The sequence below is a fragment of the Lissotriton vulgaris genome, chromosome 4_1 (genome assembly GCF_964263255.1).
Source record: "Lissotriton vulgaris chromosome 4_1, aLisVul1.2, whole genome shotgun sequence".
NCBI classification, from domain to species: Eukaryota; Metazoa; Chordata; class Amphibia; order Caudata; family Salamandridae; genus Lissotriton; species Lissotriton vulgaris.
Window position 1 is genome coordinate 435,516,498 of NC_141691.1, and position 26,111 is coordinate 435,542,608.

Consider the following 26,111-nt stretch of genomic DNA (forward strand, 5'->3'; position numbering starts at 1 on the left):
TGCTCATGCTGTTTCATGTATTTGTATCCTAGCACCTGGTTGCTAGGTTATTGTAGAATGTTCTTCTCCTGATCTTCAGTTGAAGACTGGAGCTTCTTGGATGTGCACTCTGATAGATCTTATGCTGTACTTGGATTTCCTGATTAAACTTAATCATTAAGTTTATCTCCTTCTCCTGTCATACTTTGGATACAACAGTCCGACGACCGATTAGCACTCCAGTTCGACAACTCCTTTTAAAAGCCCCAACTTGAGTAGGTGCTGAGACTAAGGTGTGTGACATGTCGTACCAAACAGGGCTTTGAGCTATAGTCGCTACCTCACACGGAGAGGACAGTATCACAATATCCCATCAATGATCAGGTGAAGCTACTGTTTCAAGGGTTTACACCTTCATAGGAAGGGGCAGTGGCATTGAAGGGTTTTATCCATACTACCACAATCAAGGAAAATGGCCCACCCCCAAATTGGGGTGCAGTAATAGAAAGCCATAATTGGGTCGTCATCACTGCATCTACTGTACTAATGAGATAAATAGTAACTTTGCATTTCCTCTTGGCTTCATAAAAAGTTACAATTCCTGAAAGCCTTTGGTGGCGTAGGGTGTAGTGTTGCACAGATCACACTGCTGGTTTGTTATGTGAACATAGTGCACTGCAGATTCTATGTGTTTGTTTGTCACCAGCTCATTTACAGTATGAGCGTGTTTTTTTGAGTCTTCAGCGTGGCATACATTATCTTAAAGCAATGAAAGATGGCACTTAAGTGCATCTGCACGAGTATACCAAAGCAGTCACTGCTACAGAAATGGGCATATATTAATTTGCATTAAACACAAAGAGGTGCCGTTGCCACACACAACTGAGAACAGCAAAAAACATACAGCACACCTCAGAGTCAGGGGTTAACTACATCATTCAGAAAAGAGCAATGTGGGGGGCTAGAGGCTTAACACCTGGCACCAAGCAATCCCCAGACGAGCAGTTAACTAAGCTGGTATAGATTCTCTGATCATTGCATTGTGGCATTCACTTAACAGTTTTCATCCATTTACAGGGAGTTCCATTTGAAAAATTAAAGCAATTTCAGCTATATCAAAATCCATTCAGGATTGTAGACAGTATGGTGCATTGATGCCTCCAGTTCTTGCAACGCTATGCATTGTATAACACAATATCTTGTATTTTGTACTTGAGGCTATTAGAACATGTAATGCTACATTCATCCAACTTGTTTTCTAGTGTATTAACCACTAACGAACAGTAAACCCACTTCCAGTGAAAGCTGAATGAAAGGACGGAAACCATATCAAAACAATCCGTTTTCAGGCTAGTGAAGTATCATAAAAGCTGATCATGCTTTACAAAACGAATAAACTAATCTTGACAGTAAAAAACAAACGTGCCCTTTGCACACGTCTAGAAAAAGGACACTGAAACTGAGGAAAGTTTAAGTACCAGCACCACAAATGTGTGCTGGACTAGGTAGAAGGATTCATCAAATAGTGAATTTGAAATGTTTAGTCACTGACTATTTTAAAATCTTAACAAAGATGTCATGAAAATTAATGATGAAACTTAGCATTTATATGAACTCCATTATAGAGCACCATAACAAACTTGACAGTGGTGCAATTCATACATACAATATGTTAGAAGATTGAACGTTTCAGTATAAGAGCCTAATGTCATAAAGATCATTTATCCATAGACACAATATTATTTTTACGATTTTTAGAAGTAGTTTGCATGCTTACTTTTCGAAATTGTGGTAATAGGCCACAATTAGAGTTGAACATTTCTGTGCAACAATTACTGACAACTTTATAAAATGTGCATATACAGATGTGTGATTTCTTTCTTTATGCTTGAACTTAATTAGGAGTTTTTTTTACAAAAAAAGAAATGTTAAGTTTAAAAAGCATTTAAATGTATTTTCTCCTTAGGCTACTGTTAGTCCTGTCATCTTTTGGCATGGTTTATCCTTTCTTTTTGCCTCCGACTCCTGTTTTTGACTGTATGATGCCTTTTGTTTTTGCTGGTGTTAGGATTCTATTAGTATTTAATTTACTAATAAGTCCCTAGTACAGTGAGCCATGTGTGCCCAGGGCCTGTAAATCAAATGCTACTAGTGGGCCTGCAGCACTGCATTGTGCCACCCACATGAGTAGCCCTGCAAAAATGTCTAACTCCCGCCACTGCAGTGTCTGTGTGAGCAGTTTGAAACTGCCATGTCGACCTGGCAAAGGCAGCCACTTGCCAGACCCAAACCTTCCCTTTTATTACATGAAAGGCACCCCAAAAGTAGGCCCACGGTACCTCCATGGGCAGAATGTAGTGTATGTAAAAGGTAGGACATATACTGTTGTGTTTTACATGTTCTGGTAGTGAAATACTGCTAATTTCGTTATTCAGTACAGCAAGACCGATCACTTCGATAGGTTAGCATTGGAGCTGTGTGGTAACATCTAAAAAGTGTATCTGCCAATTGGGTCCTGATAGAAAATTGAAGTTTGGTCTCTCTGGGCTCACAATTTAAAAAAGCATATTTTAGTGTAGTTGGTCCTGTTAAGAAGTCGCAGGGCTATCATAGACTTCACCTACCAGCAGCTGGGCTCCCTTGTTGAGAGTCCCGTTTTGCCAAGTGATGCTTAATACAGTTCCTGGGCCCTTGTAAGTGAGTTCTGCTGATTTTAAGAAGAAAATCTGAAGATCAACTCCAAGCGTTATTCAGAATCGGCGCAGCACCACCAAAACGCAATGCATCGCCGCTGCCTACACCGGAGCGCGGTTCCTGCTGAACGCAATGACTGTGGCTTACAACACAGGCCCCAGCTTTTTGTCACAGCACCTCTGAAGAACTGCTGCTGAGTGAGTCTCGAGCACCGCATCACCAAAGCCCATGACTCTTCACCCTGACGCCGACAAGCATCTGCTTTGATGCTGTGGAATCTACGTAGTGCGACTTAACTTTCGACCCAACATCGATGCATCTTCATTGACACGACATCGCAGTAAGGAACCAAGGCTGCATGTCTGAAAATGGCACATCACCTCCCCTTTGAGAATAAGGAACCAACACATCACCTCCACTGCTTAGCAGTAGGAATTGATGCCTCACCTCCCCTGTAGCAGTAAGGAACCGATGCATCACCTGCTTTTTCGGCACTTCACCTCCCCTGCACCTTGCATCATCATGGATTTTTGCTGCATCTAAGGTACTTTATCCTGATCAAGTGCAACCATTCATTTTTGAGAGATGAACCTTATATAAACTTTAAAAACTCATATCTTCACTTATGTATGTTGGATTTTTATCATTTTGGTTTTATGTTTCTAAACTGGTCTGGAGTCCTTTTGAAGTGTTCTCACAGTGTTACTGTATGTGGGTGTGTGTACAAATACTTTACACATTGCCTCTGGGATAAACCGGACTGCTCTGTGCCAAGCTTCCAAGGAAGTGAGCAGGGGTTAACTTAGGTGTGTAACTTACTTACCCTGACTAGAGTGAGGTTCCCTACTTGGACAGGGTGCACACCTCTGCCAACTTGAGACCCTCTTTCTAACAGCTACACTATTTCACAGCCTTGTGAAGTGGACTTTGATACGTTTCCTCAAATGTTGCTTAGTCTGTTCTTGTTCATGCAACATTCTTTAAGTGACAATAGACTTTCTTACAGCACCTCTTTATGTATAAAGGGTGGGAAATTGAACCTTGGACTATATCAATGAAGAGCAACCTAGTAAATAAGCTCTTTGTCACCTAACCTGTGAGGACGGAATAGACAGTCGTTTCTCATGATGAGCATGGGTAAATATGCTGGAGTATCAATTTGTACCTGGAGAATGTAAGAATGAACACATGATGATTAGACCATCGTGGGGTGACTACTGATCTCACTGAGGGCAATATGAAACTATAAACAAGCATTTGCAATGCAATAGGTCTCTCATTAGGAAGGTTTGAGCTATTGGTATTGTAAATGACACATTTTTTATTTATGTGTTGGTTTTGAAAATAGCGAAATTAATAGCTTTGTCATTTACAATGCCAATAGTTATAACTTTCGCAAATGTGACACCTATAGCATTTGTAATGCAATATGTGTTGTATTTACCTGACTTAGATGTATTGATATTACAAATATCAATGACTTTTAAAATGTATTAATACTTAAATAAAAGTTATTGTAATTTATAATGCCAATAGCTTAAACTTTTGTAAATAACTTTTGTGAAGATTATGTTCAGTGTATTTTATTGTGACAAAAACCCAAGAACAGAAGTGAAATATTAACATCTTTTTGTGACATTTGTAATAAAGCTTGAAACATTGAGAACATATATTTGAACCAGTTGTTGGTGAATGGTTGCACAGATTAATGCTGTGTTGGCGGTGAGTGATGTTGTGGTGGCGACGAGTGATGCTGTGGCGTTCAATGATGCTGTGGTAGTGCATAGTGATGTTGTGGTGCCCCTGAGTGATGCTGTGGTGGTGCTGAGTGATGCTGTGGTGGTGCTGAGTGATGCTGTGGTGATGTGATAGATAAAGTGAGTGCGATAGATAGAGTGAGGGTGATAGATAGTTAGAGTGAGGGCGATAGATAGATAAGAGTGAGGGCGACAGATAGATAGATAGATAGATAGATAGATAGATAGATAGATAGATAGATAGATAGATAGATAGATAGATAGATAGATAGATAGATAGATAGATAGAGTGAGGGCGATAGAGTGAGGGTGATGGATAGATAGAGTGAGGGCGAATAGAGTGAGGGTGATAGAGTGAGGGCGATAGATAGATAGAGTGAGGGCGATAGATAGATAGATATAGATAGATAGATAGAGTGAGGGCGAATAGAGTGAGGGTGATAGAGTGAGGGCGATAGATAGATAGAGTAAGGGCGATAGATAGATAGATAGATAGATAGATAGATAGATAGATAGATAGATAGATAGATAGATAGATAGATAGATAGATAGATAGATAGATAGATAGATAGATAGATAGATAGATAGAGGCAATAGTGTAATTATGTGGCATGTAATTATGTGGCACTGAGTGGTATTATGAGGAGTGTATGTTGTATTCAGTAGAGTGTATTGTGTGGAGTGTAATTATGTGGCACTGAGTGGTATTTGGAGTGTATGTTGCATTGAGTGCAGTGTAATGATGTTGCATATAACAATGTGGCACTGAGTGGTATTTGGAGTGTATGTTGCATTGAGTGCAGTGTAATTATGTGGTGTGTAATTATGTGGCACTGAGTAGTATTTGGAGTGTATGTTGCATTGAGTGCAGTGTAATTATGTGGCGTGTAATTATGTGGCACTGAGTGGTATTTGGAGTGTATGTTGCGTTGAGCGCAGTGTAATTCTGTAGCATATAATTATGTGGCACTGAGTGGTATTGTGTGGAGTGTATGTTGTATTCAGTAGAGTGTAATTGTGTGGTGTGTAATTATGTGGCACTGAGTGGTATTGTTTGGAGTGTATGTTGCATTGAGTGCAGTGTAATTATGTAGCATATAATTATGTGGCACTGAGTGTGTTAGTGTGCAGAGTGTGTGAGTGTGCAGTGTGTGTGAGGGTGCAGAGTGTGTGAGGGTGCGAGTGTGTGGGCCCAGTGTGTATGGGCGCAGAGTGTATGGCCAAAAGTAGTGTGAGGACGCAGTGTGTGTGTGGCCTAAAGTAGTGTGAGGGTGCAGTGTGTGTGGCCTAATGTAGTGTGAGGGCTCAGTGTGTGTAGCCTAAAGTAGTGTGAGGGCGCAGTGTGTGTGGCTGGCTCAGTGTGTGTGTTGTGGCACAGTCAAACGCATGTTTATGCCTGAATGGTCTTTTTTATAAGTAATGTAGCAGTTTGTTTCTTTGTTTGGGGACTGTATTGTGTAATAGTTCTATTTCATGTCCGTGAAAAATACCGGAAATTTTTGTGATAAATAACAGTGAAAACTGCAGACAGGTGTTTTCAATTGTGTGTAATTTGTTATTGTTAAAAAAACGAGGGATATGAGTGAAGTAATAATGAGTGTGGTAAACAAACAGGGGTGCAGTGTGTGAGGGTGCAGTGTGTGAGGGTGTAGTGTGTGTGAGGGTGCAGAGTGTGTGAGGGTGCGGAGTGTGTGAGGGTGCGGAGTGTGTGAGAGTGCGGAGTGTGTGAGGGTGCAGTGTGTGCGAGGGTGCAGTGTGTGTGAGGGTGCAGTGTGTGTGAGGGTGCAGAGTGTGTGAGGGTGCAGAGTGACAAAATTTAAAGCAGGACATTTGGGAGGGGGGGCAGCCTTTGTGTGTCTTTGAAAAGTAAAAAGCAATTTACAAAAAGCGACAGTACTATATGCAGAGAATGCTACTCACAGAGAGGGTGGAAATGGGGAAGATTTCAGCAGATAGGGTGCAAAATGAGGGAGTTCACACACTAGGAGTCACAAGGACGGTGCGATCAGGAGGACATGAAACGCGAACACCGTTGTACTCTCCGGGAGCAGCAAAGAGTGTGCACTTTGAGGGTGCAAGGGGGAGTCTCACAGATAAGTGTAGGAAAACGTAGGAACCCGCGCGCCATTGTTAAAAGCTCTTGGTGCATCCTGCAACAAGATGCGACGAAACCGAGTTAAAGCTTGTACATGGTGTTTTAACCAACTCTTGTAGCCCTGCTTGTCCACCTCATATTTGTTCAAAGCCTTCGCACGGGGAGATTAAGTGAAGTGGAAGCATACTAACTCTGTGTTTGTGCCACAGAAATTAGCTGTTTGCAACTGCTGCGTGTAGGGGGGGCGATAAAATGGAAATGCAAATAAAATTAAAAGGGATGGCGGGTAAACAAGGCATTAACATGGAAGAGAAGGGAACGGATGTGAACTGAGAGTGTTGGGGGGGACGGAGCACGGGGGAAGGAGAGGGAAGAGTAGAGTGAGATATAACCCAGAGGAGGGATATTAGTGCTATAAGGGAGGTTTGAAAGCGCTTAGGAAACAAGCGATGCACGCTCTGTGCTGGGGGAGGGCCATTAAAGGAAGGGGGCGGAGAGGAGCATGTAAGAACTCGGACATTAAAGGAAGGGTGGGAGGGGCATTGGCGAGCGAGGGGTGAGGGGGTGTGCAGCCTGGTGAGCTTAAGCGGCAGCAGAGGCGGAGCGAGGTACGTGCACACGAGGGGAGTCTCACAGATAAGTGTAGGAAAACATAGGAACCCGCGTGCCATTGTTAAAAGCTCTTGGTGCATCCTGCAACAAGATGCGGCGAAACCGCGTTAAAGCTTGTACATGGTGTTTTAACCAAATCTTGTAGCCCTGCTTGTCTGCCTCATATTTGTTCAAAGCCTTTTCATGACAGTAAGTGATGCAAAAACTAGAAAGATGTCCAGGCACAAGACGAGCATGCTCGACGATTCAAACTCAGTCTTGGTGATTCGGTCGTGAATGAGAGCTATTTGAACAAGCAAACAAAAGCAAAAGAACGGGTGGGAGGTAGTGGTGTGGGGACGCTTCCGCATGGGGAGATTAAGTGAAGTGGGAGCATACTAACTCTGTGTTTGTACCACAGAAATGAGCTGTTTCCAATGGAGATGGCTGCTGCGTATAGGGGGCGATACAATGGAAATGCAAATAAAATTAAAAGGGATGGTGGGGAAACAAGGCATTAACATGGAAGAGAAGGGAACGGACATGAACTGAGAGTGTTGGGGGGGTGGAGCACGGGGGAAGGAGAGTGAAGAGTGGAGTGAGATGTAACCCGGAGGAGGGATATAAGTGCTATACGGGAGGTTTGAAAGCGCTTTGGGAACAAGCGATGCACGCTCTGTGCTGGGGGAGGGCTATTAAAGGAAGGGGGCGGCGAGGAACCTGTAAGAACTAGGACATCAAAGGAAGGGTGGGAGGGACATTGGCGAGTGAGGGGTTGTGCAGCCTGGTGAGCTGAAGTGGCAGCAGAGGCGGAGCGCAGCACACGCAGACGAAATGCACTTGGTTGTGCTCACATGCACTGTACCCGATCCGCAGTTTGGGTAGACTTTTGAAAGCCTTACTATAATCTCGCCAAACAAGCATTGCTAAAGCAATGCCGTAAGCGAGACCTAAAAATGACTTTCCTAGGAGGAGGGAGGCCTGGAATTCACTTCTGCATTTTCCTCTCCTTGACTGTCGACTGCCTGCCAGACTTTCTCTGCATGAAGCAGTTGTTTGAGGTGACAAAAAGAGGGTGCATCAGAGCAAAGAAGTCCAAGTGATAAGCTAAAGTATTGGACTAAAACCACATTTTTAAAAGCTTCAGCCTTCAATTACATTTTCGCATTTCGTTTTTTTTTGATGAGTTGAAGAAAATATTTCACAATTTGTATGTTTGTTTGATGTATATCTGTTACTACATATTTTTTGAGGGAGGATCAAATTAAAGAAATTGCATTGGTTGGGTCCCTGGCTTCCAGCAGTGATACAGTGGAGAACCACAGAAATCAAAAGGTTAAGAACCACTGGTGAAGGGTCTACATATATTTACTCCACTGTCTGCACTTGGCATGTCTTTTTTGCTGTGTGTGGATTGATTACAAACAATGGATGAGTATGTAGAAACACCACACTTCTCTATCATGAGAAGCATGCATGGCTATTTCAAGGAGAATTATGCAAGTTTATTGACATACAAGGATGCAAATTGCTAGTTTAATGGGCAGTCTTGTGAACAGGTCTTACATGCCATGCAGAGTTAGACAACTATGAGAAAAGCTTTTCTCCCCATGCCGTGACTTCCTGAATCAGCAAAGCACATGACCCCATAAGCTGTGTACCTCCAATCTCATGATATTGCCATATGTTTATTTTCCCCTCTCTGGTGGTGTACTTCTTCAATTATATTCTCTTTAGAAGAACCAATGGGCTATATACTTGAGTTTCAGATTTGTGTTGAAAGCATTTTTAGGAACGTTTCTCCTGCTCCCTCCTGATCCGGACACTCATTTCTAAAATGTGGAAGACCTGTGTTTGCAACATGACAGATTTTTGGTTGAATTGAGTTATTCATATTTTCTGAGCATGCAGTTAGTATGTCAGGGGCGGGAAACGGCCACTACAACGCGGCCGTTTCCACGCAAACCTTAACCGAGCATGCATTACAACGCATGCATGGTTACCACGAATAGCCTTTACCATGCATACCTTTGCTACGAGATACGTAGTAAAGGCATGTGTGTGAAAGGCTACAATTAGAAAAAGGGGGCTTTTGGGGGCTCTCCCCCCAAAAATAAAAAATGAAAGCTTGCGAAAAAAAAGAGGGCTTGTCAGTGTCTCCCCCCCAAAAAAACTGCAGCTGTTGTAACGTCGCGAAGAGGAGGCAATCGGCGTCATTTTAGAGGAAACGGAATGACACTTCTGCTTCCTCTTTACGACGTCACCAAGGAAGATCAAGGAGAGGAGATGACGTGAAGAGGTAAGGGGAATTTTAGTTAAAAAAAAAATATATATATATATATATATATATATATATATATATATATATATATGGATTGAGCGTTCCGGGCAGAAGGATTGGGGGCTGGGGAGTCACATAAGGGTACAGGGGAAGGGTATAACCTTCACCAAGAGTATGCCCTTACCATGCATGAATTTACAACGAAAATCGTTTTAAAAGAATGAGTGGTAAAGGAATATTCGTTGTAAAGGTTATGCGTGGAAATAGCATTCCGTTGTAACGCATGTGTGGTAAAAAGGTATGCCTTGCAATGGAATGCGTTGTAACGTCATACAACCATCAGGGGCTAAAGGAGAAGGATGATTTGCAGTCTGTGCATTAAAATCTGTGAAACACTGTCTTTTGAAAGCGTCGAAGGGCAACAGGGCAGAAAAACCCAACCTTGACTTGACCTATGCCTTTGTGTTCCTCCCTCCCCAATTTTGCACTAAAAGTGTAGCCTGACATCTGTCTTATTATAATTATAAGAAAAATATTGGTTCTTTAAATGACTTGTTTAAAGAAAATACACTTTTATTGCTGAAACATCCAAAATAGCTGTCTATGAATCACCAAAAAGGGCTCCAACAGACCAAAATAGATCATTTTAATCATGTTATGTAAAAGTTCTTATTCACTCAGACACTGCGCTGGAACCTATAAGAGATTATTTAGTAATGTAGTATTAATACATTGGTGTGTTCTGCCAGCTAGTACATTTTACTGTAAAATCGACACACTTTAGAAGTGTAAAATTCATATTTTGCTCTACTGGTATGCATTTTGTATGTATCTGAATTAATGGGAGAGATGGGGTGGTAGTACACCTAAGCTGATGCAACTCATGCATTCACCCTCTAAATCATCCCTATAAGGGCAGAAGGACCTCTCATCTTCCTCAGGGTCCCTACCTCAAAGGCAGCCACAGATCAGCTGCTTTCTAAAAGAAGCCGCAGAAAATGAAGATTCTGCTTTTCTCTGTGTTACACAAAAAAGTGTGTGTGTGTGTGTGGGGGGGGGGGGGGGGGGAGGGGGGGGGGCGAGACAGTAGACCTTAACTCCCTGTTTTTCAGGAGGCAGAATTCTGATCTGAAGGAAAAGATGTGAGTACAGGCTGGGTGGCACGTTGTATCATAGTAAACCAAAGATGTTGCTCTAGGACCAAGAATTACAGATGAATTTGCATCAACGCCGGGAAAGTGTGGCGGGCCCTGGGGTGCCGTGGGCAGGTGCTACCTTAAGCTAGCAGGACTCTGGGTCACCTGCCATTAAAGGAAAATAGGTACTATTTTTGCTCATGTGTGGCACTGGCACACGCACATCTCCACCAGTTTACATGAGGTACCGACATGTTCTAAGCCAGGAAGTAAAAATATTGTTCTAAGGCCGATATTATAATTATGCATCGGTTAGCACACTTTTGGGGAGGAAAGGAGCGTTGTTATCTCCAGCCCTGGTATCATGAAGTTATTCCACTGTGTAGGTGGTGGACCTATCAGCTGTTAACTATGCACAAAAAGAAAATATCTATGAAATGCCATGGGTAGATTAAAATGCGAAAAGTAACATCAGACATGGAGTGGTTGAAAGAGGTTCTCTCAAACAAACCATTCAGCTGAGGGTGGCTGAGCTCAGAGGTCCTATCTGTGTATTTTTGGAGGTTGTTGTGCAGATGTGGGTTCCGACAATAGCTTACTTCTTGCAGCATCAAAAAAGGAGCACGCCAGAAATAAAAATGTGTGGATGGAAAGTCAATCAGAACAAATGAGTGACAAACAAGAGAGAGAGAGAGAGAGAGAACATTGAAAGAGTGTGTGATTATTTATGCTATGAATGTGCCAGTTAAAAACTTTTGTGAGATGTATGAAACTCTGTGTGTATAGGACTGTGTGTGTGTTTATTTCGTCTGGTATTTATGCATATAACTGCAAGAGATAGTATGTTCCGCCGCAACCATGGTGTAAATATCTAGTTTCCACAATTTTAACAACCTTTGCTTTATTTAATTGATGTATCACAAAAGCAAATTATTCTGCTTCTTTGATTTAATGGATCATTTAAGGATCCACTTTTGATTAAGGACCTATGAGAGAGCCTCTTTTAGTTCTCCTACTGCACAGGATATGTAGGTCTCCAGGTAAACTATCACATTATTTTCGAAACTGAGCACAACCCGTTGCCTAGCATTTTTACCCTGCCTCATTTATTAATCTCTAGTTTAAACAATGTATGCAATCACGCCTTAAGGCACTTTTGTGCCAGCCTACAATGGTCGCCCAATAAAAAGAGACTTTTACATTCATTGACATTTTGTCTCCTTCACTAGTTCTCACCTAATGACAGGGAAAGCAAGATCTTCTCTTAAAGTACATTGTGAGGATTTGTATTAGTACAAGACCTTTCAATGGTAATGTGCAGTGCAAAGTCATGCCCAGTAAGTCATATTTTCATGTGTGTGGCTGATTGAGACTCCGATGGTGTGCATTATTCTTTCAACCCTACAACATAACAACAAGTCCACATAGAGTGCCCCTACCCAGTTCAAAATACAGAATAAATTAGACATCTAAGTTGGAAGTGCTATGCAAGATAACCATAGATTCTTGTGTGTAGTGCAGCCAAGAGACAACAACTTGATATGCAAAGGGTTGAGGATAGAAAGCTATGTCTATGCTACTAGTAATAGGGAGATTCATCAGAATCTGCACAGAAGGGCTGCAGATGCAAGGATGCAAAAATCGGAACACTGAGGAAATATTTCTAGATTTACTAAGAAGAATCGAATGCGTTAATTTACATTTGCAGATATTGGTCTAGTAATCACACAACAATCACATGTTCATGTTCAAGTTTAACATTTGTATAGCGCACTACTCACCCGGAGGGTCTCAAGGCACTTGAGGGAGGGGGGTATTTCACTTGTCGAATATCCAGGTTTTTAGTTGTTTTCTGAAGGAGAGGTGGTTCTGTGTGAGGCGGAGGTGGGTGGGGAGAGAATTCCAGGTTTTGGCCGCTAAGTAGGAGAAGGATCTTCCCCCCATGGTGGATCAATGGATGCGTGGAATTGCGGCGAGGGCTTGATTGGACGATCGAAGTTGGCGGGTGGGGGTGTAAAAGGACAGGCGCGTGTTGAGGCCTTCGGGTCCTAGGTCGTAGAGGGCTTTGTGTGCGTGGGTGAGGAGACGGAACGTTATTCTCTTGTAGACGGGGAGCCAGTGGAGGTCTTTCAGGTGACCGGAAATGTGAGCTTGGCGGGGAATGTCTAGTATGAGTCTGGCTGAGGCGTTTTGGATGCGTTGGAGTTTTTTCTGTAGTTTGGCTGTGGTTCCGGCGTAAAGGGTGTTTCCGTAGTCCAGTCGGCTTGTGACCAGTGCCTGGGTGACCGTCTTTCTTGTTTCGGTGAGGATCCAACGGAAGATTTTTTTGAGCATACGTAGGATGTTGAAGCATGATGGTGAGACGGCGTTGACTTGTCAGGTCATCGAGAGGGAGGGGTCCAGGATGAAGCCCAGGTTACGTGCGTGGTCCGTAGGTATGGGTGCGTCTCCCAGGGGCAGTGGCCACCATGAGTCGTCCCAGGCGGAGGGGGATGAACCTAAGATGAGGACTTCCGTTTTGTCCGAGTTCAGTTTTAAACGGCTGTTCTTCATCCACTCGGCTACTTCTTTCATCCCTTCGTGTAGTTAGGTTTTGGCGGTGTTTGTGTCTTTGGTGAGGGAGAGGATCAGCTGGGTGTCGTCTGCGTAGGAGAAGATGTTGAGGTTGTGTTGGCGTGCGATGGATGCGAGGGGACTCATGTATACGTTGAAGAGGGTGGGACTGAGTGATGATCCTTGTGGGACGCGCAGATGACTTCGGTGGCCTCAGATCTAAAAGGGGGAGGCGGACTCTCTGGGTTCTACCTACGAGGAACGAGATGATCCGGTCCAATGCTTTTCCTTGTATTCCGACGTTGTTGAGGCGTTGTATAAGGGTGCTATGACAGACTGTGTCAAAGGCTGCGGAGAGGTCAAGTCAATCAATCAATCAATCAATCACTGACATTTATAAAGCGCACTACATACCCGTAGGGTCTCAAGGCGCTGGGGGTAGGGGGGGTGCCGCTACTGCTCGAACAACCAGGTCTTCAGCTTCTTCCTGAAGGAGAGGTGGTCTTGGGTCAGGCGCAGGTCGGTCGGGAGGGAGTTCCAGGTCTTGGCGGCCAGGTAGGAGAAGGACCTTCCTCCTGTAGTCGCTCTTCGGATGCGGGGGACGGCGGCGAGGGCGTGGTTGGCTGATCGGAGGTGGCGTTTGGGAGCGTAGAAGTTGATTCGGCTGTTGAGGTATCTCGGGCCTTGGTCGTGTAGGGCTTTGTGTGCGTGGGTGAGGAGGCGGAAGGTGATTCTTTTGTTGACGGGGAGCCAGTGAAGGTCTCTCAGGTGTCCGGAGATGTGGCTGGTGCGTGGGATGTCGAGGATGAGTCTGGCTGAGGCGTTCTGGATCCGCTGGAGTCTCTTCTGGAGCTTGGCGGTGGTTCCGGCGTAGAGGGCGTTGCCGTAGTCCAGTCGGCTGGTGACGAGGGCCTGGGTGACGGTCTTCCTGGTCTCCGTGGGGATCCACCAGAAGATCTTCCGTAGCATGCTCAGGATGTTGAAGCATGACGAGGAGACAGCGTTGACTTGCCTGGTCATGGAGAGGGAGGAGTCCAGGATGAAGCCCAGGTTGCGTGCATGGTCTGTCGGTTTGGGTGCGGTGCCCAGGGCGGGAGGCCACCAGGAGTCGTCCCAGGCGGAGGGTGAGGGGCCCAGGATGAGGACCTCTGTCTTGTCCGAGTTCAGTTTCAGGCGGCTGGTCGTCATCCACTTGGCTACCTCTTTCATCCCTTCGTGCAGGTTGGCTCTGGCGGTGGCGGGGTCGTTGGTCAGGGAGAGGATCAGCTGGGTGTCGTCGGCGTAGGAGATTATGTTGAGGTTGTGTTGGCGTGCGATGGCCGCGAGGGGGCTCATGTAGACGTTGAAGAGGGTGGGGCTCAGAGAGGATCCTTGAGGGACGCCGCAGATGACTTCGGTGGCTTCTGACTTGTACGGTGGTAGGCGGACTCTTTGTGTTCTTCCGTCGAGGAAGGAGATGACCCATTCCAGCGCCTTGTCCTGGATTCCGACGTTGCTGAGGCGCTGTACTAGGGTGCGGTGGCAGACAGTGTCGAATGCCGCGGAGAGGTCTAGGAGGATGAGGGCCGCTGTTTCTCCGTTGTCCATCAGGGCTCGGATGTCATCGGTGGCGGCGATGAGGGCGGTCTCGGTGCTGTGATTGGCTCGGAAGCCGGACTGTGAGGGGTCGAGGGATCCATTCGATTCGAGGAAGGCGGCCATCTGCTTGTTGACGGTCTTCTCGATGACTTTGGCTGGAAACAGGAGGAGCGAGATGGGGCGGTAATTCTTGAGTTCGGTGGGGTCCGCTGTGGGTTTCTTGAGTAGAGCGCTGAGTTCGGCGTGCTTCCAGCTCTCAGGGAAGGTGGCGCTGTCGAAGGAAGTGTTGATGATGTCTCGTAGGTGGGGTGCGATGACGGCGTCAGCCTTGTTGAAGACGTGGTGAGGGCAGGGGTCGGTCGGTGATCCGGAGTGGATGGAGTTCATCGTGCGGATGGTGTCTTCGGTGCTGATCGGGGTCCAGGCGTGGAGGGTGAGGGCAGCTGTTTCTCCGTTGTCCAGTAGTGTTCGAATGTCGTTTGCTGCTGCGATGAGTGCGGTCTCGGTGCTGTGTTTGGCTCTGAAGCCGGACTGTGAAGGGTCGAGGGATTTGTTTGATTCGAGGAAGGCGGCGAGTTGACTGTTGACGGCTTTCTCAATGACTTTGGCAGGGAATGGGAGGAGCGAGATGGGGCGGTAGTTCTTAAGTTCAGTGGGGTCTGCTGTGGGTTTCTTCAGAAGGGCGCTGAGTTCGGCATGTTTCCAGCTTTCCGGGAAGGTAGCGGAATTGAGGGAGCAGTTGATGACGTCTCGGAGATGGGGTGCGATAATGGAGTCTGCTTTGTTGAAAATGTGGTGGGGACATGGGTCGGTTGGCGATCCTGAGTGGATGGAGTTCATCAGGCGGATGGTGTCTTCAGTGGTGATTGGGTTCCAGGCGCAAAGGTTGTTGGAAGGGGGTTTTAGTTCGGAGGTGGGTGAGGTGGGCTGGTCTCCGGACTGGTTTTCAAAGCTGGTATGTATGTCAGCAACTGATGGCGAAGCTTTAACTACTTGGGTTTAAACATATTCAATATTGTATTTAACTTACTAGGTATCCCGATAATGGGTGGGTCCTACTTCATTCCACAACAGGAAAATACACTTCAAATCTCAATAATAGTTATTAGATCACACTTACCGCTATACACAAGTCACAGAGAATATGTACATCTGAGCATCAGGGACTTAAGTTTAATATTTGTGAAGATGTATCTATTTATTGTAAAATTTAAAAAAAGAATATGAAAAAGGTATACCTTGGAAATATGCGCATATTGTGCCAACTAACCATACTGCAGTGGATCTGATGCAATATGCTCGATCAAAAACTGGAAAATCACATTTGTACCATATTTAATTCTTTACAGTGAAAACATTCTACTCCATAAGGAATATAGTACATCCACATGGAATATAGAAATGCAACTATTCCTTTCCTCGCCTAGAAAGGGACTTATAGCAGAATTTCACATAAACGCTCAAGAGAAAGAAAGAATAAAGTGAAAAATAGTGAAAACCCACACAATTATGTTTTTGGGAAAGCCTAAAGGAATGGCCTCTTTCTTGCTTCCTTCAGAGATTTACTTTGGCAGACAATCATCTAACCGGGAAGAGTTTCTAATGCACAGGTAAATCACGATCTACAGAGCTGCAGTCCATTAGATCAGGATCAGAGAATTTCCATCAGGAGACTGACATTTAGGATGCTTAGAGTAAGTTATGTTTCCAAAATCGTTTCCAAATCAGGTTCTCTGTTTACACAAAGTTATTGCATTGGCATCACCATTGCTGAATCAGGAACAATTCACACCAGAACACTTATAATAACTCCCTAAAAGGTGTGCAATTCCCTAGTATTTGGCTATGGCCTTGCTTAACATGTTTCCTATGCACATTTGCTACTATAATGAACCCAGAGACTGTGCTTCTACTCTCCATTTGATGCATTTTGTATATATATATATTAAAATGTTATGTTAGTGAGCAAAAAGCTTCCTATAATTCACAATATTGTGAAGATTTTGTGATGAACAAACTGATAGAAAATGTATTTTGTACATCTTAAATTAATAAACCTAACTTTTATTGCTCCACAAATTTTGACCAATAGGTGGATAGGTGAGAAATTACAGAATTTAGACATAGCATGTTGGTTAGTTGTTGTTCTTTTTTCACAGAAAAATCCAGACAAACATCTAATTTTCACCCTTGGAATTCCTCTAAATGTTCAGCCATTTCCCTACTACCTGGGAAAAGGGAAAGCTATCTTCCATCCCTATTAACAATGCAAGTTGCACTAGATTGCCTAAAATTCCTAACATGATTCCCAATGTAAAAGTAAAGGATTTTTGACACTGGTGTATTGGAATATGTCCAATACATGTTCATGATCTCAAACAATTGAGGTAGTTTCAAATGAATGCATTTAAAAATCTGTCTTCCAAATAGGGGTCTTGCTATTAGACATTTCCTCAAGAATGGAAATTATTTTGGATTATGTATGTGAGTAATTGGACTGGCCCGGTTCACGGCTTGTCTCTGTGCAACAGGAATTGCCGGTCCCAATGTTTCGGGCCTTTTGTTTTTTTCAACTACCTTAATCCGTGACCCTTCTTTATCACCTGGATTTGTGCCACCCCCATGGCCCCCGTAATTCACAAAGCACGCTTCCTCCCCTGAAAAATCAGAGCAAATCAAACATGAGCTAAAAAAATTCACTGGTTCGCCATGAGACTAGAAGATGCTGAGCAGGACTCAAAAACTGTTTTGTGCACAGAGCCCAAATTACTAGAGCAAGTGTATTTGTCACTTTAGATGGACAAACCGCTTTAGGTTAACTATGAACCATAGAATAACACCAGTAATATTCAACAGAAAGTGGCATTGTGAGCAAAGGCAAGGGGAACCAAAGTAATATGTAGGGGATCAGCAAATCTACCACAGGTTTAGGAGTGAGCGGAAAAGTATGCTCGCTCTTCATCCTCCTTAGAATAGTGACTAGATCCCTATTCAATAAGGCTGGGCCACCAATTGTCCCGATAGCAGTTCTCTGGAGGAGACCAAACCTATCAATCTACAAGCCACATCCTACAAATATTAGAATATGATCTACATAGCACTGAAAATAATTGTATTCCCTACTATACATACTTTTTCCCTTCACTCACTATTTTTCAAGAATCGCTTTCAGAAGTTGCAGATGAACATAACTAGATGCATAGGAATTCATAAATAAATAAATTACCCTAATTTACCTTTTAATCTGTTCAAACTTGCTAAACATTTTCAAACTCATAAGGAGATTTTTTTTTAAATCAAAATCTTTGTTAATACTCTAAAAGTGATGATTATCAATTTAATTGCATCAACACAGGAAATCTACACTTTTTTTTATTCTAAGTGACCTTGTGTGTGAGACCTGCTATTTCCAGAACAACAGGTTTGGCCCATCTTTCGCCTATGAGATAATTCAGGTGACCAATACGCTTGAAATACATAGCATCCTCAGAAAAAAGGTTCAAATATTGTTGGGTTGACAAAGGATTTCATCTCGGACCTTAAAAAAGAATTATTGAATGCACATTAGAAACACTTGGTACCACAGTATTATTAGGTTCAGAGTTGGGGTATCGAGTAATATAGCAAAGAAACAATTAACAATTATGGTACATACCTCACAGGGTTACTCGTTAAGGAAACTCTCAACGATTCTAAACAGTTCAGCAGCTTGTCCTCCGTGATCCCACTTCTGAGTTCATGGACATATTCCTGTGAAGACAGCGTGAACTCATGCTTGCTGTTCCTGAGGCCTCCCTGTAAATCAAAATAGAAATTGTTTCAATCTAATACAAATACTGTAATACAGTAATTCAACCACTGAAAGTGTAGTGCACTGGATGCAAGAAGACTGTACATTACAGCAGAAAATTGCATCATAGACCTTACAATACTAATTGCAAAACATGAACTCAATGTATTAGTGTATGTTTGTGTGCTTTGGAGGTTGGGGCACCGCCCTTTCCGTAAGTGTATCTAAGTGACAGTTGACTTTTAGAGACAGAGAAAACTGCACCCCAGCAATTGTGTATGGGTCCTAAGGCCCTTTCAACAAGTGCATATTTTAGCCAGGCTGTCTAACTTAACCTCTGTATCCGTGTTACCTCATGCCACATAATAGGACAGCATGTTTGGCTTTGGGAAGAAGAAGGGCTTACTTGCTGTGAGGCCTGTCAGCCTTAGGGTGGTCTTCCCCCAAACCTTTTGCCTTTCTCATGTTTGCTGGCCATTGGACTATGTGCACTTTACCACTGCTAATTAGTGCTAAAAGCTTGTGCTCTCTCCTTAAAACATGATAGAATTGGCTTATACCCAATTGGCACATACAACTTACTTGTAAGTTCAAAACAAAGTGGTACTAAATGTGCCCAGGGCATGTAAGTTAAATGTTTCTAGTGGGATGGCTGCACATATTGCACCACCAACATAAATCGCCCTGTAAACATGTCTCAGGCCTGCAATTACAACCAGTGGGTGCAGTTTTAAACAGCCATGTTTACCTGGCAAAACAAACCTTTTCCCAAGCCCAAACCTTCCTTTTAAATACATATAAATCACCCTAGGCTAGACCCTGGCCAGTGCAAAGGGCAGGGTGCACTGTATTTAAAAATGTGGACATATAGTATTACATGTCCTGGTAGTGAAAAAAATCTTAAATTAATTGTAAACTATTTGAAGGCCTGCCTTTCCCATGGGACAACACTGGAGTAACTTTATTACATTGAATAAGCTGTAATTTCCAAACGGGAGCAGGTACCAATTCATATTAGGTGTCTTTAGAATTGTAAGGAAACATCCAAAGTTATGGTAAAGTCTGATTTGAAATAAGTTTCAAAAAGAAAGGACGCTGCCATTCTCCTGCCATAGCCATTTAATGCCTGTAGCCTGTACCTGGGTCACATTACTAGGTGTGGCTGACTGTTGGGGTTTGCATGTTTCTCTAGACAACCACACACAATAGAGAGCTTAGGTGTGCCTTGGTGGGCCATCACTGGCAGGATGGGAGGGGTAGCTAGAACTAGCCGTACTTACCTTTGAATTGGCGGTGTCCTGCTTCCACAAAAGGGCTGCAAACCCGTGTAATTAGTCTAGAGTCAGGTCAGTGATGGCAGGATGCCTCAGGACTTAAACTGAAAACTTCTAGAACCTCCTCCCCCACTTCAAAGGCACAACTCTTTATAAATACTGGATCTCAGACACCAACTCTTGAGTACACTTATGGACCTGTGGATACCCTGCCAGGAAGAACTGATGTGCTGCTGGAAGAACTGACACTCTGCCGGACTGCTGACCTGAAGGGACTGCTGCCCTGCTGTGCTAACCTGCGGCCCTCTTGCCTGGGTGAGAAGGACTGGACCGGCATCTCTTGAACACAGAGCCCCATAGGGACACCAATTGCTAGTTGGCTGGCCTCCTGATCTGAAGCCTCAGGGACATACAAGGTTTTACATAACCCTGCTCTTGGATTCCTCCATCAGCGCCATAGCTTTAAACTCAACTCAGACATACTGAAGTATTGATCTAAGGAAAAAAACATCCCTATGGGACCTCAGCTGGTGGCCATCAGAACTCTGACCTACACCTGCACCAACAAACCTTGCACGCAACCTAGGCATCCTCCTCGACAACAAACTAACTTTAAAATGACAAGTCAAGGCAGTAACCTCCTCCTGCTTCCACGCCCTCCGCACTCTCTGAAGAATCTTCAGATGGATCCCAGACTACACCAGAAAGACCGTCACCCAGGACCTCGTCACAAGCAGCCTTGACTACGGCAAGGCACTATACTCAAGCATTTCCACCCAACTCATCGGGAGACTACAGACCATACAGAACACTGCAGCCAGACTTATCCTGGAACTCCCCAAACGGACCCACATCACCCCAACCTCAAAAACCTCCACTGGTTCCCTATTCAGAAGAGATGCCAATTCGAAAATCCTCATGCACACTTACAAATCCCTACATGATCAAGGACCGGCCTACATCAACTTAACTTCTATCAAACCGCAAGACACCTACACTGCTCTTCATTAGCCCTTGCGCACACCCTCGTACCCGACGCAGCGGTGACCGTTCCTTCTCCTACATTGCCGCAAAGATCTGGAACAACTGCCCCTCAACTTTTGAACAGCACCTTCCCTGCTGGTGGACTTCAGAAAGAAAATCAAGACCTGGCTTTTTGACAGTGACCTTGCACCCCAGCGCCCAGATACTCTGAGGGGTGACAGTGCTGCTAACTACAAATACTGATTGATTGATTGACCCTGGGAAGTGGTGCCACCCCAGTCCTGGACCCTTGGCAGTGGGCCTGAGGTACTTGCAAGCCTCTATGTCTCCATCGTAACTGACGCAGTCTCTGCTGTGCAGCGTAACCTCACGCAGAACTGACCCATCAACGCTGCTGCGTGGATTAAGCCTGTTGCAAAGACTTGCATCACCTCCGCAGCCTCATCGGAACGGTCACTGTGCAACACATCCTTGCTGCGGGCCCTAGCATCCCCCATAGAAGGAGTCCTTGACGGTGACACAGGACGCCGCATTGCAGCATATTGGAACCAGAGTTTTTCACTGCATGCGCAATGCATCCTCGATGCGAGACTTGACTTTGCAAGCCCTCGTCGACAGGATCCTCAACAACTACGCAGGACCTTGCATCACATCCTTGCCACACCTCGGAACAGATGCATCACTTTGGCTCTGTCATGCATCTTCGAGTTGGATCGTCGCAACCCTCTGCTAACAAGGATTTAAGGTTCTTTGTTCAGTGGCCCTAACTGGGTCCCTGTAGCCGGGCTGTGCTCCATCGCGGTTGGCTAAACTTATGACTTTGTCCCGGTCCGAATGACCATATATCGACAGTTGGCATTTTGTGCTTTTTGGCGTTATTTCCACTAAAATCTTAAAAATTGCGTATCTCTGGTTCTACTGATTGGATTTTTGTCGTTTTACCCTTGGTTTATTTATTTAACCCCTTCGGTGCTCCTGTCGGCCGCTGGCCCTCACGAGCACTAACTCGCTAGTGCTGCGAACGGCCAACAGCCGACGCGGCCCCGCCTACTCCGTGGAACGCCCGCACAGCGGCGAAATAATCGCCACGGTAAACGGGTTAAAACTACTCTATTTTTCTAACTTGGTGTGGGATCCTTTTGTGTGATTCACAAGTTTTTACTATTTGAAGTGGTGCATGAATACTTTATACATTCCCTCTAAATTAAGCGTGACAGCTCTGTGCCAAGCTACCAGAGGGCTGAGCACAGGTTAATTTTAGATTGGCCTGTGCCTCACCCAGTGCTTTAAATGGGCCAGTACTCAAATGTACTCAGTACCAGCACTTCTCATTTTTACTGAGCTGAGTTCTGGCACTTTTTCACTGCCAAGGAGAGTACCAGTACTCAAGAAATGTAAGATCATTGCTGCTAGTACTGCTGAGCTTGAGGCAGTCAGAGTGGAGCAGATCTGTCGGCACTCTGACTTCCAAAGCGCTTCTCCAGCCCTTAGGCTGAGCCACTGCTGAACCATTCAGCAGCAGCGTATTTGCATTATGCACAGGATGTCCGGGTGTTGGGAATTTCACCGTCCTGCTGTGTCTGACAGAGCAGGCCCATCCAGGCCCAGCTCTGTTAATCACATCTGCACAGTCGCTGGCACTGCGAAGTAACTAAGGAATAATCCGAAGTGAGCCTTTTATGTATTTGTCTGCTTATGTGTTCATGTTTGCCTGATATTGTGTATGTTTGAGAGAGAAATGACATCAGAGAGGAAGAGAATCTGGACACTCAGGGGATATTTGTAAAGAAATGTGTAGAATGCTCGTTTCTGTGTGTATGTTTGCGCACTCTACAAGATATGAGGATCGCACTTAAGGCAAGCAAGTAGGAAGAGTATGACATTAGGAAGCTGCAATTATTACAATAACAGGTAAACATTAACATTTCATGCTTGCCCTTCATTTCATGTAATGAGTTCACCCCTTTATTTATATTGATACATTTCTCACATGTTTTGGTATGTCCTGCAAGTGGTGTAGAACTCATTATTAATGATGCAATGCCAGCATCTCGTTGGTCCTGGGACGCACTAATTATTAGCCTGAAAGTCCTAATAGTATTGTCGATGGCGTGGCTGCACTCATAGTTTACAAACCCCTTCCATTATGATTTAGGGCTTGTTTCAAATAAGTCTTGACACCACCCCAAAATGAATACTCAATAGAAGTGTCTTTGGATCATGATGTCTCGCTCCGCCTCTAACCCCGCACACTAGCCACACCCCTAGCTCAATTTAATGAGAACCTGCACTTATATTTTCCCACTGGCCTCACCCTGACAAGGTTTGCGGTTGCTGCTTGACCAGGGCTTAAAATCCTGTCAACAAACAACCCAAATTCTTACACTTGGAAGCAATCCTCGGATGCTTCTCCAATGTAAAAGTCATAGAAGGGTCCATATAGCCTGATTTTTTTTACTGATCAAAGCCGTGCTCAAGGGACTCAAAAGAAGACAAATTACTGTAGGGAAGAATGCATTGATGTGATTTCTCTGCTCCATTCCATATGCAGTTGTGTTAACCAAAAACATGTCTGTTAGCACGCACACAGCAGCCCGGTCTCGTACAGCAATGTGTAAAGACCAAAAAAATAAGACAATGAAACAGAAAATATAAAAGTTGCTGGCTTTTCTGGTGGGAACAAAAAGCAGTAGGGGATTACTCATAAAATCTACATGTCTTTCAAATCCTGGCAGCTGTTTAAGAATTGATATCTGCAGAGACAATGACTGACAGGGCAAAAAAGATTTCATGATGCCAGTCAGTCTACCTTAGATGGTATTGCTGCATTACACGTGTTGAGGCACAAATCAGGAGCAACAACTGAAAAAGACGTGGGGGGGGAGTGGGGTGGGCAAGAAAAGTACTTACAGAACTCCTTTCGGCATTATTAACCTCGAGGAAAGAGTGCTTTCCTTCTCGAGCTTTCTATAGCGTCCCTCCTCGCCACAACTGAAAATAACGGCTTGTTGCCGCGGCGAGATGCCATCAACCTGCCGCCTAAAACCGTTCTAGCGCGAGCACCAGAGATTAAATCGCTGCCGCCTTCCGGGAGGCACGCGCGGACATGTGCTGCGCAGTGTATCACTTCCCATCAATAGGCTCTTAAATAACCGCCTTTCTTCTACATGCAGGCGTAATTGAAATTGATTCAGCATTATACAAACTGCCCTTTGAGATGCGCGTTATGTCTTATGTGGGCCCCGCAGAATACAAAACTTTCTCTTTGGTCTGTGGCTGTTTATACTTCTACTTTAGAGCACTGATGCACAGCACAATAAAAACAAGAACCATACTAATGAAGATAAAAGTCCTTGTGTTTGCAAAGGTGCACCAAGCACCTTTGCAAGACAAGGTGGTGCAGACTGACTCCGACTACTGGTGCCAACACTGGATAGATCTCTGGTGCCACCGCTTGGCAATCAACGCAGCATATTTGCTGACGAGAGGCTAGGAACCCACAAGGAATAAAAACTACAGAAAGTAAACCGAGATCTATTGCATTCTTTACTTTCGCTTCAGTCACGGCCTCCATCATCAGGGCTAAAGGGGGCAGAGCAGAAGGCTCGAGGGAAGCCAGGGCAGAAGCAGAGAGTGGAAAGCAATGCAGAGAAACCAGCAGGGTGTGAGCACAGGAACAATTATAATAGTCCTATTTAGAAAGCAATGCATTATGGCAGTGTGGTTCCTTGGATTTTTGTTTCTTTAAACACTAGACAACGGAAGTGATGGTTGAAGGGACTAAGGCAAGGCGGACAATGGAAGTGATGGTTGAAGGGACTAAGGCAAGGCGGCAGGAGGCTTAGCTGATGAGAGAGCAGCCATGGATGAGTTTGGTATCTACAATTTAGGGGTCTCCGAAGGGGCAGATCACCGCTGTTGATGGACACCTTCATTACTGGCACCGTGAAATTTATTGAAACGATAATCCAGGAGCAGTTAATACATAGGAAGAGGCATAATACATCATGCAGGGGTGAAAGTCTCAGCACAAACTACAAACCACGATAGACATGGGCAATAGTTGCCTTCGGAGAAAGCACGCCTAGCAGATAAGCATCAGAGCCCAGAACCAGGATGTGGTCGAAGGGTAGAAGATACCCACAAGGTGAGACATGTTCCATCAGAATGGACATGTGATACAGACAGTGCAGCACTTCCACACTGAGAAAGAGCTGTAGATCGCCAACAGGTCAGTGAAAATGGAAAAGCTGGTGGCTCTGTAGACTCAGTATCATGGCCAGATAGAGCATAGTGTATGTGTGCACCTCAATCAGGGGACTCGCAAAATCACTTTCTCAGGAGCAGCGTATACACTGAAAACACACATTTCAGCCTCTTGGAAGCCATGCAATGTCCTGGTTGTAGTTTAGCGTTCTTCTATGCAAGGTCATTGCATGTTTGGTGCTTTCACAAGTTTGTGTGACTGTCACCTGAGCTGTAGCTATCAATCCACAACAACTGAGTTTGATAGCGTTTTCTTGCGAAAAAAGTACAAGAGAACTTGTGCCTAATATGTCATTTAGTGTTTAATTGTTCTATTTAGACTATCAAAAAGTGGCTCTCATCATTGCATTCAACAGCTGCCAATACACTATCCATACTACAAGCTGTCATATCTAATTAGAAAGAGCAGTTTCTTATGTCTGGCCTAGAGACAGCTTTACTTGTTGCACCCATGATGTAATCATGAAAACTGGTAAGTAAAATATATACATATATCGAAAGAGATTGGCTTTGGTTCAGCCCTCTTCATCCTTTGGTCTGCCTCAAATTTAGCTTTCCCCAATCACAACATACACCATGAGGAAATGGGTTAGGTCACTTCAGCCATTGACATCCACTTAAACAAGCATTGGCAAAACCAATAAGTCTCGGCATTGGCAAAGCTCTGAGCTCTTGCTGTTGTCAATGGTATAGGTTGCATATGATTAAATACTAACACATTTTCGGTGGAAGGTCACAAAGAACTCCGGTCTATGGAACATGTACTTTTATGTGCATTACGCAGTTTTAGACTTCTCTTGTACTGTATTTCCTTGTAAGGCTTACCATTATCAATTAAATACATAGTGCTAGAAAAATAATATATTACATTTTGAAGTTTTTGGCTATTGCATGACAACAATAGTATATCGTTATCTGCAGCATTCTTGAATGTGAACTCGAAGATGGTTGTGGTATCAGAACACATTTCATCAGTCATCAATGTTGGAGTAGCTTGAGTTGTACACCCAGGTGGGCCATAAGGCTGTTCAGCCATGTAGTCCTACTTATTTGTCGATGCAGAGGTATTCTGCACGAAGGATGGCTGCTGCGGACTCTGATGAGGAAGAGTATGAAGAGTTTCTGGTGGAGTC

General features: G+C 44.3%; 1 protein-coding gene across 1 annotated transcript in view; it reads right to left on the reverse strand.

The window, feature by feature from the left end:
- DIAPH2 (diaphanous related formin 2) overlaps positions 1-26,111 on the reverse strand; it is a 3,821,702-nt gene that overhangs the window by 2,954,674 nt on the left and 840,917 nt on the right. Inside the window, exon 5 of the mRNA XM_086964614.1 lies at positions 18,320-18,459. Coding sequence (XP_086820740.1) covers positions 18,320-18,459 — 140 coding nt within the window. The remainder of the gene's footprint in view (positions 1-18,319; positions 18,460-26,111) is intronic.